We start from the raw sequence: 12,164 nt of genomic DNA, 5'->3' as shown, positions 1-12,164 counted from the left end.
CCAATAGAAAACTAGATATCTGTGTCACTACACTGGTTTTTAAATCCCTTTTGTCTATAAAAAGGGGTCTATAAAGGGCAGAAACCAGGTCAGGTAGGGTCCATGTTGGGAGCAGGTGGGTTAGGGTCGGGTGCTGGTTGAGTTTTTTTCGACCAACACATCACTACAGGCCACAGTATAAGGTGCAAAAAACAGGTGTGTGTCCCTCCCCCCCCCCCAATTAATAATATGACATATTCCAACTACTATTAACCCATCCAGGATGTGGTATCCTTGCAGCAGGATCTTGACAAAATGGCAATCTGGGCGGCTAAGTGGCAGATGAGATTTAATGTGGATAAATGTAAGGTCATGCACCTGGGATGTAAAAATATGCAAGCCCCGTATACCCTTAATGGGACTGCACTAGGCAAATCCATAATGGAGAAGGACCTTGGAGTCCTTGTAGATAATAAACTTGGCTGTAGCAAGCAATGCCAGGCAGCAGCTGCAAGGGCTGTATTAAAAGGGGTATAGATTCATGGGAGAAGGGGGTTATTCTTCCACTTTACAGAGCGCTGGTAAGGCCCCATCTAGAATATGCTGAGAAGTTTTGGTCTCCAGTGCTCAAATGGGATATCATGGGCTTAGCGAGGGTCCATAAAAAGGGCAGTTAGGCTGGTAAAGGTTATGGGCAGTGTCATTTATGAAGAAAGACTGGCAAAGTTGGGTCTGTTTACTCTGAAGAAGAGGCACTTGGTGGGGGGGGTTATAAGGAAATCATATAATAATCTCTATAGTACATTATTTACCAGTAGGTACTTCCAGACGACTGGAGAAGAAAGGAGGTTCTGGCTAAATATTTGGAAAGGGTTTTTTACAGTGAGAGCTGTGAAGTTGGGGTATTCCCTCCCTGAATCATTTCTGATACATTAGATAGCTTCAAGAAGGGGCTGCATGTCTTTTTAGCAAGTGGCTAATCCGATTGCCATCTTGAAGTCAGGAAGGAATTTTTTTCCCTCTCTGAGGCACATTGGAGAGGCTACAAATAGGGGGAGTTGCCTTTCTCTGGATTAATTAGCAGTTAGGCAGTATAGACATAAAAGGTTGAACTGGATGTGTGTTATTTTTCAACTTACTATGTTAATTTGAAAACACAAGTATTTGTAAATTGGAAACACTATACAAGTATTCTTACATTTTCCCAAGTTTTGGATGTTATTGGACATTATTTAATTTTTTCTTATCGGAACAAGCATTTTGGCAGCTGCAACTCAAATTTAATAATCAGATCAGATATTTTACTGAACAGTCATGGGCTTATTTATCAATTTTCAAGTTTGTAAATTAGAAAATGTTGTTCTAATTTGAAACTCACATTTAAAAAAAAAAAATGAAAATATGGCATGATTTTGCCTAGGACAAATCCCATTGACTTCTACATTAACTCACAAGCTTTTAGATGCTGAAGTTTTACATTCGAATATAGTGAGTTTTAGCACGGAAAAACTCGAATTGTGGAAAAGATTTAAATTCAAACCCCTTTATATTCTCTGTCTCACTTCAATACATTCATTTTGTATTTTCCTCTGAGTAATATTTAAAAGCCTGAATCCATATATGAGCGAAATGAAAACCAATGCCCAGCTTTACGGCTCTACATTTCTATGACAATTTCCTGCCCCTGTTCAGGTATGTACAAGAGAATGCTGGTGACTGGCAATGATTAGGGAAAGGGAAGGCCAATGTACCTTTAAGTTTAAGGTCCACATTAGTTCTCAGCCAGGGGTAAATTCCATAGTTTGACATGTCATCAGGAATGGGGTTCTCTTCTATCCATCCCCCACAGGCATACTGGAAGAAGTCATCACAAGGGTCCACAGAAAGGTTCATTTTGGATCGAATACTTGCAGCTGTAAGAGTAACATATATATTATTGCTATTAAGAGGGGCCTGGATGAGTTCTTGATCAATCAGAATATCCAAGGCTATTGTGATACTAATATCTACAGTTAGTACTAGTGGTTGTATTTATAGTTTATGTATGTGAGTGTATAGATTGGTAGGTGTGGGTTAGATGTGCTGGATTTACTTGGATGGGTTGAACTTGATGGACACAGGTCTTTTTTCAACCCTATGTAACTATGTAACTATGTAACTATTGGCATTATGCTGGTAGTACTATCCTTTTTTTCGGGGCTGATGAAAAATGAAAATTTGAGGGGCCCCCTCCTCAAATAAGAATAAGTAACAGAAATCACATTTAGGGCAAATTTTTGTCTACTGCACTTCTTCAGAAGGGTGATGATTAAAAAAGAAAAAAATATATATATATATATATATATCCTCCACTAACGGCACTCACCATTCTTGCAACTTGTGCTGGGTGCTCACCCTAAAATATTCATCCACATAAAAAAAAGTCAAAGATTTATTATTCCATACTCATATCTACGCGTTTCGACTAACCAGGGACCGTCGTCCCATCTTAACAAATCTTTGACTTTTGTTTAATTGCCATTTTGCCGTGAGTGCTTTCAGCTTTGTGGATATATATATATATATATATATATACATAGACCAATACCATAGTAGTGCAGTATGTCTACCTGTATTTCCTAGAATGAATCTCTTAAGTCATAGTAATTTCATGCTATTTCCAAACACAATACAGACTTAGTTGTAGTTTTCCAGCATATGGAGACAAGAAGGTAGCCATGTTTATTCCCATTAAGGTTATTCCACATCTGGGTTAGGGATAACTGTACTATATTGTGGTATATTATGACTTTCAACTAGATTTCTATTCTTATGATGTTTTCATGTTTAACGATTTGCATGAAAATATTTAGATTCTTATCTTTCCCCATGCATTTGGTGCATAATATAAATAATCATAAAAATAAGGCATTATGAATGAGCAGCATAACATAGAAAGGCACATAAATCATTTATTTGGAATGTGATATCAGGGTGCAACACACACTGTAGGGTTGTTTTTGCATGTAGTATTTCTCCCCTAGTCTCTGTACTCTGCCCATGACCTCTACATGTGGTTTGTGGGATTATCGGCACAGCCAAGTATTTCTGCAGTTCCATCATGCAATAACTGATTAAAGCCAGCCTCTCCACCACTACAAGCTTGACAAGACAGAAACAGCACTAATTACATTTTAATTAGAAAAATAAGAACCAAAACTACAATTGTAATTGTATTACAATCACACACAATGGCCCATTAAATTGACAATGCCCCTGTCAAGACCCCTTATATAAAGCATTTCAGATAATAGATCCAATCCCTCTATCTACAGTACAATATATGCCATGAACATTTTAAAATCACTATTTAGTATGCTGGCCTTTTTCAGTCAATTCTCCTAAACCAGCAGACCTTAGGGAAGGGAGAAACCTGCAATGGATCTGCAGATTGCAGCAGGAGATTATAGTGCAATGTAGTTAAAAGTAATTCTAATCTTGAGTTTTTCAGATTATTATTTTGCTTATGTTAAACATACAGTAGACATGCATTACCTTATTATCTTATAAATGTATATATCACTTATAAATGTGTACAGATGCAGCCAGCAAGTTTTCACATTTTGTCTCACCATGTCCAGACACCATTTTTTTTAAATCCTGCCTCTAGATGGTGCTAGAGTTCAAAGACTTGCCAACAAAACAAATAGAAAACACCTAAGAACATGCAGCACCCATTGGCAATGTTGGTATTTTTTTCCCTGCGTTAACTGGAAGAGACATAACGCAACAACATGGTAAAGGAACTTGACTGCATCTAAATATCAGAAGTGATTTAACTCTAGCACTTCTTTTACATCACAATCTAACTATCCCTATATAACAAACAAAATTGCCTACATGCCCTACACTGATTTTATGTGTGTTGGAACATACCCATACTATGAACTAGCGAATTAGCGCCAATGGAGAGTGTTATAAGGGGTAATTTACATTTCCCCAGGTTGTAAGTGTAAAAATGCTAAGGGGTGGGGGAGTGCTCCCCTCAAAGCTCATCTAACAAGCACCTGTGCCCCAGGGCATTTTGCTTTCCACACCAAATTAAAAATCTGACATAAGTAACAGAGTGCAGCGTCTGGAGGAGCAGGAGAGCCCTGTCCTTCTGAGGTCAGTGGTAAGGACAGGGCCATGTTGTGGCCTGTGGCTCCTTCTGTCTGAACAATGCTCAAGTTAGAAGATAAGAGGAGAGCTGCCTGTGTGCCTTTCTGCACTTGCCCCTCTTGGATAGGGTACTGCCTAACTCAGGCAACACTCTGTTCAAGAGGCTGATAGTAATAACCTGTTGTCCTCTAGCAATAACTTTCAGTCACTGGAAGCTATACATTCTGGAAAGTGTTCAGTTAAGCCATTTCTACACACTTATATGTTAACGTGTGAAAGCAAATTCATATCAAATCATTTAACCCTTTACAGAAATGGAGTTATGAAAAGGTAGAGACAGACATTGTTTAAAAAATATTGGATCCTGCTAGCCTATATTATGCTTTGTGTGTCATACACAGAGGTTGTGTTTAGTGTCTGAGCCTTACTGCTATAAAAAAATAAATCCTTGTGGCCATTTATTAATATATACATTTGCTATTTGGATGATTCAAGGTTTAAAAAAAAACTAAGCTTTAACAACTCTAGTGACAGTGCAGCTAGTCATGAGAATGCAGCCATACCTCTATATAGCAACACCCAGAGGTGTAACTACCACGGAAACAGACCCAGAAACTGCTAGGGGTCCATGAGATATAAAAGTCTGAGCCAAATAATACAGTTTTTCAATATATATTCATTTTTGCCCTGTTACTAGAGTTTAGGGCCCAGTAACTCCTAGTTATGCCACTGCTACCCTTCTTAATTACTACCAGGTAAATAACTGTTACAAACATGCATTCAGTTATATCAGTTCAGTTACCTTCATCATTTTACATACTGTAGAAGGCATAGCAATTCTGTGGAAATCAGTATTCTTGCAATAAACAGGGAGCATATTGAAATCGAAGTCATTCCAAAGCCATTGTTCTTCTGAAGAGGTCGAAAGAAATTACCATTGAGAAGCTCGGTATAAATGAGCTGTTCCTTATCTCAAAGGATGCAGTTGGGGGAAGAATGGTATAGTGTGATAGATATTTGTTTTAACCACCTTGTAAGAACCAAGACGTTGGAATGGGACTTACTTTCAGTATCTACCCTGTTTAGTAGAAGAAATAAAAAACATATATATGTAAACCCTCAAACAAATGAAGGTAAAGTGCTCAGAGTGCTCATTTAACTGCAGTTCTAACTACTCACTTCTAATTATTTTTAGTTCTAGCTTCCAAGATATTATCAGTCTTTAAACTGCTAATATAGTGACTTTGAGACAACAGTGCCACCTGCTGTTAATTCCTGCCAGTGGGCTACATTCTACAGAACATGATTTTGCAGGGAAAAAAAGTAACATCTTGTGAAGTTCAAAAATGACACTAATAAGAAGCAGGGCCGTATTTATATATAGGCCAATGCTTGGTGCATATATAAAAGATAAATTTTTTTGTAAGGAAAATTAAAAAAAATAAAAATCTTCCTAGCTGCTGCTGGAGACTTGCTGTATAAATCCGGTGGTGGTGCTGGGTGGTGAGTTGTATTAGGCACATTGTAGTCAACGGTCAAGTTCATTATATTATATTAAAACTGCTAATATCTTGAAGACTAAAGATTACATGAATTCATTTTGAGGGTTTACAATTGCTTAAATTAAAACAAAAGGCAAAAAGTGTGTTCAGCACAAGCCCTATTCATTGAGCACATGTTTAAAGAGAGGGGGTATGCAATAAGTTGTACTAGGATTAGCAAGGGTTTGCTCAACTTGTGTCTTTATATTATAACTCAGCTCATACCAGTGGCGTAACTATAGAGGAAGCAGATGCTGCCGGGGGGGGGGGACACAGAGAGTTGGTGGGGCGGGGGCAAGGGTTCGGCGGGCAGGAATACAGGTGGGTGGGGCTAGGTAAGGGTGGATGTGCATGCTGGGCCCCTGGCCTGGCTTTATATAGTTACCCCACTGCCTTATACAATGTCTTACCTTATACTATGGCTTACCTTCTACTATGACTTACCTGCTTCAATGCACTCTGGGGTTAAACAGTACTCATCCTTTTGGAAGCTAATGAGTCCTTTACTGACTGAAAATAAATAAAAAACAATGCAAATACTTTTATTAGAAAAAGGTTTTTTATAGAACACCAAAAACATTCATTTTTGAATATTGAATGTAGGTCTGGACTGGCAATCTGTGGATTCTGGCAAATGCCAGAGGGGCTGCTGTAAGATGCCATAGACATTCACTATTTATTGGGCTGGTGGGGGCTGTTTGGGCCTCTGTGTACTTGATATGCCAGGACCTTGAATCCCAGTCCAGGCCTGATCGGATGAGGTGTGTTTATTGTACATCCACTCCCATAAATGTTGCTAGACTTTCAATCATGTACTTAGAACACATCCGTTATCAATATTCTGTTCATGAAATGCCAATTCACACTTTCATATTAAACACATTCAGTATACACATGCCTTGAGTCTGTTGAACCTAGGGCTATTGTATGGGGTTGCACTGTAGGTGGCTGCACTGGAGCGGTTCTGTTTATGATTAGTGCTGTTACAAGTCATAAAAGTTCTCTTTTAACTCTCAGTTGAATAATATTGTTATAATAATACTGCTATAATAATAATAATATTGCTATTCTGGTAACTGCAGACGTTTCACATTTGGTACAGATGTTCATTTTCCTGGTTTTAAGGTTTAACCTTAAATTTTTATTAACCTGAAAATTTTTGCTGTGAATTGCAAACCCTCGCTGCCCACAAATCATGATTTTTTGCTACAAAATTGATTTACTGCTTTTCAAAGTGTCTAGCAAATCCCCCTCACTGCTAATTCGGTGCAGATTAAACTCTCCTCTCATCTTTACTGACACCGCTCTGTGCTCAAATATTACTTATTGGGTATCATAAAAGGTGAAAGGCACAGTATACTGATCAGTAATACATTTTAAATGCAATACATGCATTGAATTAAAGAGCTAGTTCACCTATAAAGTAACTCATAATATATTATAGAATATCCTGGTCTGAGGGACTTTTCAGCTGGTCTTCATCTTTTTTGAGTTATTGAATTGTTTGACTTTTTCTGTCCCTTTCCAGTTTTCAGCTACACTTTTATTGTCATTGAAACTTTTTATTATTCATTTATCTTTCTATTCCTGCCCTCTCCTACTGTAATCATATTCTAGTCTGTCTGGTTAGTAGGGTAAACGGATTCTAGCAACCATATATCTGCTGAAATTCCAGTTTATAGAGTTACTGAACAAAAAGCAATCAATTTGCTACACTTTACAATTTCAGATGAAATGCAACAGTAGCTCCCACTCATACGAATAAATGCAAACATGAAAATAAATACAGACCTATACCAAAAGTAAAGTGACTTTAAGCATGTCATTGGCAGGAAAAGTGACAGCCTTCCTGCAACATAGCACATACTTTTCCAGGCAAACTTTTTGGCCACCATGCCCACTTCTTGACCACTCCCCCATTGCCATATACCCGTTCAGCATCACAGCCACATATTTTATTCTTAATACATTTCCCTAGAAAAGCTCCAAAATAATTTTATACATATCCCTTCTTTCTGCAACAGAAAAGCTGGCGCGGGCAGTTTGAAGGATGTGGGAGGAGAGAAGAGGGTCAGGTGACAGAAGATCACTCCTTCCTTCCTCCTGGAATAGCAATGATTTGCTTGGGGCAGTTCTGTTGCTATAGGGGGCAGATGGCAAACTTATTATAAATAATGTTTTGAGGTGTTTTTTTTAATAGATGGAATTCCTAGTAGGGCATTTAGTGAAAGTGAAATTCTGTGAAGAACAAACATGTCTTTTTTAGAATTTTGTGTAGATTTTTGTGCAGAGACTGACAGTTATAGAGAGAAGAAAACAGCAGATCAAGACTGGGATATGTCAGAACTCTGAGGAAGTCATCAAACTTTACTTCTAAATTTTTGGTATGAAATACTTTATAGACTGAACTCATCCACTGGGTCTTTAGGAACAGCCAAGGTAAGTGTCAATAAGTCCAGTGTGGTTCCTGGTGGGTCCATCAATATAGCACAGAGGTTCTTATCAGAGTATGTTAATTCCTACTGTTTTGATATAAAGAAATAAAGCTTTCTGATCCTTAGTACAATATGGTGTGTATATACAGTACTATAGGCAAAGCCAGTAGTCAAACTGTGTACTAATCGATAACAAGTCTTTTTGATACAGTATATTCACAATGGAGTCCATGTGTATAAAGAATGCTCTAACATAGTATATGTATATGTGACCCATGAAAACCCTTTGCACAATATATTACATACAATTCTTTCCACCAAATGGAGCTGACTTTCTGAGTACAGATGTAGTTCCTTCATCTCAATGAAAACTAGCATTTCACCGTGGGTGTAAACATGCAGACTAATAATGTGATACATATGTTTTGTTTCTGTTTTACACGTGTGTCTAGCAAGGAAAAATGTTTAGTGTATTCAATCACAAACCCATATGTTTTCTCTCTGAGAATCTATTGAAGAATGCTTATATGTTCAACTGCCTCGAAAGCATGCATTTTGCAATTTACTAAATCAGTCAATAAAAGGTATCACTTACTTTACATTCTCACTTTGATGAATGGCTAATATTATACAGCAATCTGTTATCAATATTTGTCCTGGGAATGATGCTGCTGAAGTTGGGTCAATATACCTTAAAAATTTTATGGTGGAGACATTTTTGGGTAAAGAATGTCTGTAAAAATATTGTGGGTACGGCTAATACCCAAAAACGTAGTACACAATAGCCATGCTCACTTTTTAACTACATTTTTTGAAAATTTCAGTAGAGGCAGAAAAATTATGGAAATGGTCTGTGAATAAACAGAAAAAAGCTTCAACAAAGCCACTAAGAGAGAGCAATGTGCAGTGATTCTGCTGAAAGTGCTGTATTTATTGGTGTGAATAAAGCACTTTCAGCAGCAAGCACTGCACATTAGTGATGGGCGAAATGTATAGTCAGGCATGGATTCGCGGCGAATTTCCGCGTTTCGCCATTGGCGGATTGTTCCGCGAAACAGATGAAAAAAATTGAAAAAGAAAAGCCACGCAACAAAAGAATAGCCACGGATGACAAAAGAATAGTCGCGGGCAACAATTTTTTTGACACGCAACATTTTCGCGAATTTTTCGGCATTTTGTGAATCTTTTGAAAGATTCGCAAATTTTTCGGCAAAACGGGACAGATTCACTCATCACTACTGCACATTGCTCTCTCTTAGTGGCTTTGTTGAAGATTTTTTCTGTTTTTTGCACCCTGGTGGAGGTGGACACTAAGATTGAGAGCTGAATCGTTAGCCCTGGACAGCACGGTTACCTTTACTGATTGGTCTGTGACACAAATGACATTTTTATACAACATTTTTACTATATTTTCTTTTACCGATATTTTGGTGAATTCCCCCCATAGTGTCTTAAAGACAGGAAAATTCCTTCCTGATTCTCAACATTGTGGGAATGAAACATTATGTAGAGAGAGAGAATTCTGCAACTTCACACCTCTCAATTAAAAAAAAACTCTTTTACAGCCTTGGAACCTCTCTCCATCGCATGTTCAAGGATGCCCTTACATTCTTTCACAACACACAATAAATATTCAATGATACTTGATGATACAATGATACAATAAGTTGTTTTGTATTTCCTATACTGTGATTGGCTTTCTGGTTCATTTTAACTTATCTTACTCCATCATTTTTTGTTCTATCATGCTGCTCCAGGACACTAACTAATCATAGACTGTTATAAAAGGGGGCTTACGCCTTCATAAACATTGCCTAGCTCTCCCAAGTAGGCATACCAAACTTAGAGATGGAAGAGACTTCTCCATTGAGAATCATCCTTGGCAGTTTTACAACATTGATTTTTCAGTATTTAGAGATAAACAAATGTGTTTAATGCCTTTGGCTTTGTATGAATTGAAGAAGAATTAGATCCTCTCATTGGAGGATTACCTAGCATCAATTGGGTCACTTGTCATAGGGAAATCAGAAAAAAAGTTTTGTAGTACAGTGTTGGTTTAAAGGAGAAGGAAAGGCAAAGCCACTTGGGGGTGCCCAGGTGACTTAAATCGCTTACCTTTTACCCCGAGCTGGTGCCCCTGTTTCGCGCATTTGCGCATGGGCAGTAGAGTGAAAAGCCGAACTTAAGCTATAAAGTTGGCTTTTCACTCTACTGTGCATGCGATTGTCCCGGGAATTTGCCGACAGCGTGAATATAGAAGGAGGAAGCGCATCGCTACAGGTACCCTGGGGTGGTGCGGTTTTCTCCTAACAGGGGCACCAGCCCATGGTACAAGGTAAGCGATTAAAGTCACTTGGGGGTGCCTAACATTTTGGCACCCCCAAGTGACTTAGCCTTTCCTTGTCCTTTAACAATCCATCTCTATGGTTTCTGGATTACAGCACCAAGTTCTAATATGCTTTAACTCTTGATAATGTACTGGATACGTTTTTTCATAGTGGTCCACCTACATTTGGGTGGAGCAACACTTTCTATGGAAGGCACCCTTTAATTATTTACATCAAGTCTAGTCATCTAAACAGAATATCTAACCCAGTAGGGATTCCAGTGGACATGATCCTGCTAGTTGTAATATCAGCAGGGACTTTTTATTTTCTTTACATGTTTGTATTGTTTTTCTTTAGCTTTAATGGATTTCCCAACCAGCCCAGTAACACTGTAATAGGTTGTAAACACTTGCATGTTGCAGTGACCCAAGGTCTTTTAAAGGAACAGTAACACTACTATAGTTTGTATAAATACCATGCTGTGTAGCCATGGAGGCAGCCATTCAAAAGGAGAAAAGACACAGGTTACATAGCAGATAACAGAAAAGACACCATTGCATTCTAAAGGGGTTATCTGTTATCTGCTATGTAACCTGTGCCTTTTCTCCATTGAATGGCTGCCCCCTTGGCTACACAGCATGGTATTTATATAAACTACAGAAGGGTTTCTGAGGCAAACACACAACTTTTACCAGTGCAGGGAAGAAGTACATTATAGTTTAATGTCTTTAATATATTTAAAGTTGTTGGTGTTACTGTTCCTTTAAACCTTGTAATAGTGACATTGGGTAAATGCTTACAAATGTAATTATTAACACCACCCTCTAGTGGTGAATATAGGAAATAACAATACTCAAGAGATATAAATATGCTATAAAATATATAAATGATGCTTAGTGATGCTGTCAGTTATAATTGATGCCTAATGATGTAGTTTCTGTCACATGACTTACTGGAACTTATGTATAATAATAAATAATGTACCCCCATGTTGTAAAATATAAGAATATCAGAAGTCACCTCAGAGTCCCATGACCTGTATAAAAGCACTCAGGCTTCGGCCTTGTGTTTTTATATCATCGTAGAACAATGTATCCTTATCCATCCTTATATTTTACCATGGGTTTACATTATTAAATAAATATATATATATATATATATATACAGGTATATACTGTACATTGTAGATAATTTACCGGTATCTACATTAAAAACTCACCCACCCTATAAAAACATATTCTGCAGCAGTACATGCTTGTGGTAGGTTAACTGACTTGATGAAATAGAACATAGAGTGTTATTGATCCTGTGACTTCTGTGACTTGGAAATTTGATTGTAAACTCCACTGGAGCAGGGACTGATGTGAATAACGTAACATTTTTTGAAAAGTCCTGCATGTAACTATATATATATATATATATATATACACAGGTATAGGACCCGTTATCCAGATTGCTCGGGGCCAAGGGTATTCTGGATAAGGGGTCTTTCTGTAATTTGGACCTTCATACCTTAAGTCTACTAAAAAATCGATAAAACATTAATTAAACCCAATAGGATTATTTTGCATCCAGTAAGGATTAATTATATCTTAGTTGGGATCAAATACAAAGCACTGTTTTATTTTTACAGAGAAAAAGGAAATCAATTTTAAAAATCTGAATTATTTGATTAAAATGGAGTCTATGGGAGGCAGGCTTTCCATAATTCGGAGCTTTCTGGATATCGGGTTTCCGGATAA

At 37.6% G+C, this 12,164-nt stretch overlaps 1 protein-coding gene across 1 annotated transcript in view; it reads right to left on the bottom strand.

Moving 5' to 3' along the window:
* The window catches only part of phex (phosphate regulating endopeptidase homolog X-linked), a 119,954-nt gene that overhangs the window by 103,234 nt on the left and 4,556 nt on the right, over positions 1-12,164 (bottom strand). The window contains exons 2-3 of the mRNA XM_004911661.4: positions 6,105-6,170; positions 1,731-1,892 (exon numbers count right to left, since the gene is read on the bottom strand). Coding sequence (XP_004911718.1) covers positions 1,731-1,892; positions 6,105-6,170 — 228 coding nt within the window. The remainder of the gene's footprint in view (positions 1-1,730; positions 1,893-6,104; positions 6,171-12,164) is intronic.

Source organism: Xenopus tropicalis, chromosome 2 (assembly GCF_000004195.4).
Source record: "Xenopus tropicalis strain Nigerian chromosome 2, UCB_Xtro_10.0, whole genome shotgun sequence".
Taxonomy (NCBI): Eukaryota; Metazoa; Chordata; class Amphibia; order Anura; family Pipidae; genus Xenopus; species Xenopus tropicalis.
This window is presented reverse-complemented; position numbering and strand designations above follow the sequence as displayed.